The sequence below is a fragment of the Frankliniella occidentalis genome, unplaced genomic scaffold (assembly GCF_000697945.3).
Source record: "Frankliniella occidentalis isolate FOCC.00 unplaced genomic scaffold, Focc_3.1 Scaffold100, whole genome shotgun sequence".
Classification (NCBI taxonomy): domain Eukaryota; kingdom Metazoa; phylum Arthropoda; class Insecta; order Thysanoptera; family Thripidae; genus Frankliniella; species Frankliniella occidentalis.
In genome coordinates, this window is record NW_026267229.1 from 864,824 (window position 1) to 868,032 (window position 3,209).

At 60.0% G+C, this 3,209-nt stretch overlaps 2 protein-coding genes across 2 annotated transcripts in view; both read right to left on the reverse strand.

The window, feature by feature from the left end:
- LOC113215821 (supervillin) overlaps positions 1-3,203 on the reverse strand; it is a gene marked incomplete in the record, with an annotated part of 59,433 nt that extends 56,230 nt beyond the window's left edge. The window contains 2 exon segments of the mRNA XM_052269734.1: positions 2,921-3,047; positions 3,147-3,203.
- LOC127749854 (uncharacterized) overlaps positions 2,325-3,209 on the reverse strand; it is a 22,262-nt gene continuing 21,377 nt past the window's right edge. Inside the window, exons 3-4 of the mRNA XM_052269732.1 lie at positions 2,921-3,047; positions 2,325-2,332 (exon numbers count right to left, since the gene is read on the reverse strand). Coding sequence (XP_052125692.1) covers positions 2,325-2,332; positions 2,921-3,047 — 135 coding nt within the window. The remainder of the gene's footprint in view (positions 2,333-2,920; positions 3,048-3,209) is intronic.

Consider the following 3,209-nt stretch of genomic DNA (forward strand, 5'->3'; position numbering starts at 1 on the left):
GCCCGGCCCGGCCCGGTCGGTGATAAGGGCGCGAGAGTGAATCTGCCTCTCCACTTGACGCCTCCGGGTGCCCCGCTGGGGTCCCCCTCCCGACAAACACTCGCGGCAGCTTGACCGACTTTCCTTTCCTCCGTCTCTGTCGCTCTCTGTCGCTCTCGCTCGCTCTCTGTCGCTCTCGCTCGCTCTCGCGCGCTCCTATCGCCCCGGCCCGGCCCCGGAAGGCTATCGGGCTCTTTTGGGATGTGGGAAATGCACTGCGAGGCGGGTGACGTGACGACGCGCCGCCCGCCGCATGCGCGTCGCCGCCCATTCAGAAGTGGCGTGGCCTGGCGGCGAGCCTGGCGGTCAACACCGAGAGGACCACGAGGCCCTGGCCCCGGCCGGGCGCCGCCCAGCCCCGGCCGATAAGGCCCGTGAGTCACGGCCGCCCGCCGCACCTGCACGCCCAACCGCCCCAACGGCCCCAACGGCCTCGGACACCAACAATAACAAGATCCACGCCGACAGCAGTGATCCGTGATCCCCTTATTTAAGAGCCCCGCGCAGCTCGCGCACGTGGAAAAGCTGAAAACGATTTAGAGAGCGCTCTTCTTTGCTGCGTCGAAACAATACTGTTGCTAGGCAACCCTCTCCGCGCAAACGACATGCCCCGTGTCCCGTGGAGTTTCCTCAGTAGTCGGGCAGCTGTGCACCTCCCCGCCGCTCCCGTCGGGCCAAAGCCTTTCCGAACGTCATTAGCCTAATGGCATGGTGCTCAGTGCTCAGGTGCGGCCAACTCACCCGAAACGGCAGGGCGGAGGCTGGAGGGCCGGAGGGGGCAGCGCAGCGCACAGCTCCAGGATAGGGGGCGGGGAGCGGATACACCTTCCTGGTGTTCCCGTTCAACTACATGACTGCTACCCGGTCGCTCTTGACACACAGCGAGCGCCCCTTCCGCTTTAAGCGACCCAGATCCCATCTCCCTTTCTCTCTCTCTCTCTCTCTCTCTCTCCCGCAAACACTCACACACGCACGAACAGGCACGCACACAGAAGCTCGCGGTCCACGAGGCGAGCGTGGGCGGATAGCTCCGAGCTCCCGGGCTCAGGGCTCGGTGCGGCGGGCGGTAGCGGGACGTGCCCTGCAGCAGAGAGGGGCAGAGTTGCGAGCTGAACCACCCATCCATCCATATCCATCCATCCATCTCCATCCATCCATATCCATTCATATCCACCCATCCTCCATCCATCTCTATTCATCCATATCTATCCATCGATATCTATCCATCCATATCTATCCATCCATATCCATCCATCGATATCTATCCATCCATATCTATTTATCCATATCCATCCATATCCATCCATATCCATCCACATCCATCCATATCCATCCATATCCATCCATCTCCATCCATATCCATCCACATCCATCCATATCCATCCATATCAATCCATATCCATCCATATCCATCCATATCCATCCATATCCATCCATATCCGTCCATATCCATCCATATCCATCCATATCCATCCATATCCATCCATATCCATCCATATCCATCCATATCCGTCCATATCCATCCATATCCATCCATTCATCCATCCGTCCATCCCTCTCCAGCCAGCCCGTCGGACGACACGCCGGGTAATAAGCGCGGCTGCTGGCGCGTCGGGCTGGAGTGGAGAGTTCCGCGAGGATCCATCATCACTCAGCGGTGCGGTACTGCAGTCGTCAGCGTGGAGAAGAGGAGTTCCATGGATCCATCCCCGCGTACATCAGGCGCGTCATGCTCCCTCAATCGCCCAAGGCCACGCAGGAGGAGGCAACAGAGTGGGCGGGACGGGTAGATGGATGAGGCGGAGGGATGCGGGCGCGAAAGGTAGGATCTCGGGGCCGGCCGAGGCGCCCGCGGGCGGACGCTTAGGCCGCCCCGTTGTGCGCCGGAGCGCGCTGGGCTGCCTACCCCCCCGGCGCTCCGCTCCGCTGCCGCCGCCGCCGGGTCAGGGCCGCCGGCACCAGAGAGCCGGCACCGGCAGCCACCCATTCATTTCATTTCGCGCGCCCAGCTCCGCCTCTCTCTCCACCACGCTGATGAATGGCAACCAGTGCGATTCATTACCGAATCACCACAACGGAAAATCCCATGGATAATACGGTGCTCTAGCCCAGCCCAGCCGCCCACCCGAGGGCATCACGCACTGATTGGAACTATGTCGTAATTGGACCGAAAATGTCCTGTTAATTTTTCTACACAAACTCTTCGTTATTCTAAAGTAACGAATACATTCGTAAAATGACGAACAGGTTGTCCTAAACGAACGACAAATTTTGAAACAAACATTCTAACATCCTGAACAAGTGACACCATTGTTACGAATAGTTCGTTTTGTGCTGCTACGAACAGTTAGTAACCGAAATTTACGTATAATACTCGTTAATTTCAATTACGAACTATTCGTTTAGATTATTATCGTGTGACGAAGGTCATTAACAGTGCGGTATTTCTTCCACTGATTTTGGCCATGGCACGCTTTCTATCCTTCTCTTTCGTTCTCTCTCTCTGCCTCCCACCCATTTTCTTTTCCTCCATCTCCCTCGCAGTACGTATACCACGCAGTCGAGTGCCGCTGCGGGGGCGGGCGCGGCGCAACATGTACAGCGAGAGCGCGGGGGGAGGTCGTAAAGGCGTGTCTGAGCGCGACACAGGGGTAGCCGCGCGTAGCCGTGCACCCCCGCGGCGGGGCGGGGCAGGGCGGGGCGGGGCGTGCATCTGGGCCAAGGCGAGGCCATGGCTGCGAGATAAACCCCCCGCGGCGGGTGGGGGCGGGCGGGGTCGGCTGGAGGCGGGAGGCGCATTAGCCCTCTCCGGCGCTGGCGTTGATTACCACCTTCCTTCCGCCTCCCCCTAGCAGTCCGGCATCACGGTGCGACAACTTACCAGAGTCGACGGCCTCCTCGGTGTGCGCGCGGTTCAGGTTGGACTTGCGCTTGTGGCTCTTGTCCTTCTCCGGCGCACCGGGCGACGCCGACAGCGACGAAGACTGGGACTTTCGGGGACTCAGGCGCTGCCGATGGACAAAGAGGGGCGTCAGATTGGTCAAGGATGGCACAGGGGGTGGCACAACCGTGTTGGCATTGTCACCTCCCCGACGCTGCTCACTCACCTCCGTGCCGTTGTGGCGAGCGCCGGCGTTGTCGGGCCCCAGCAGCAGCGCCGCGGACGGAGA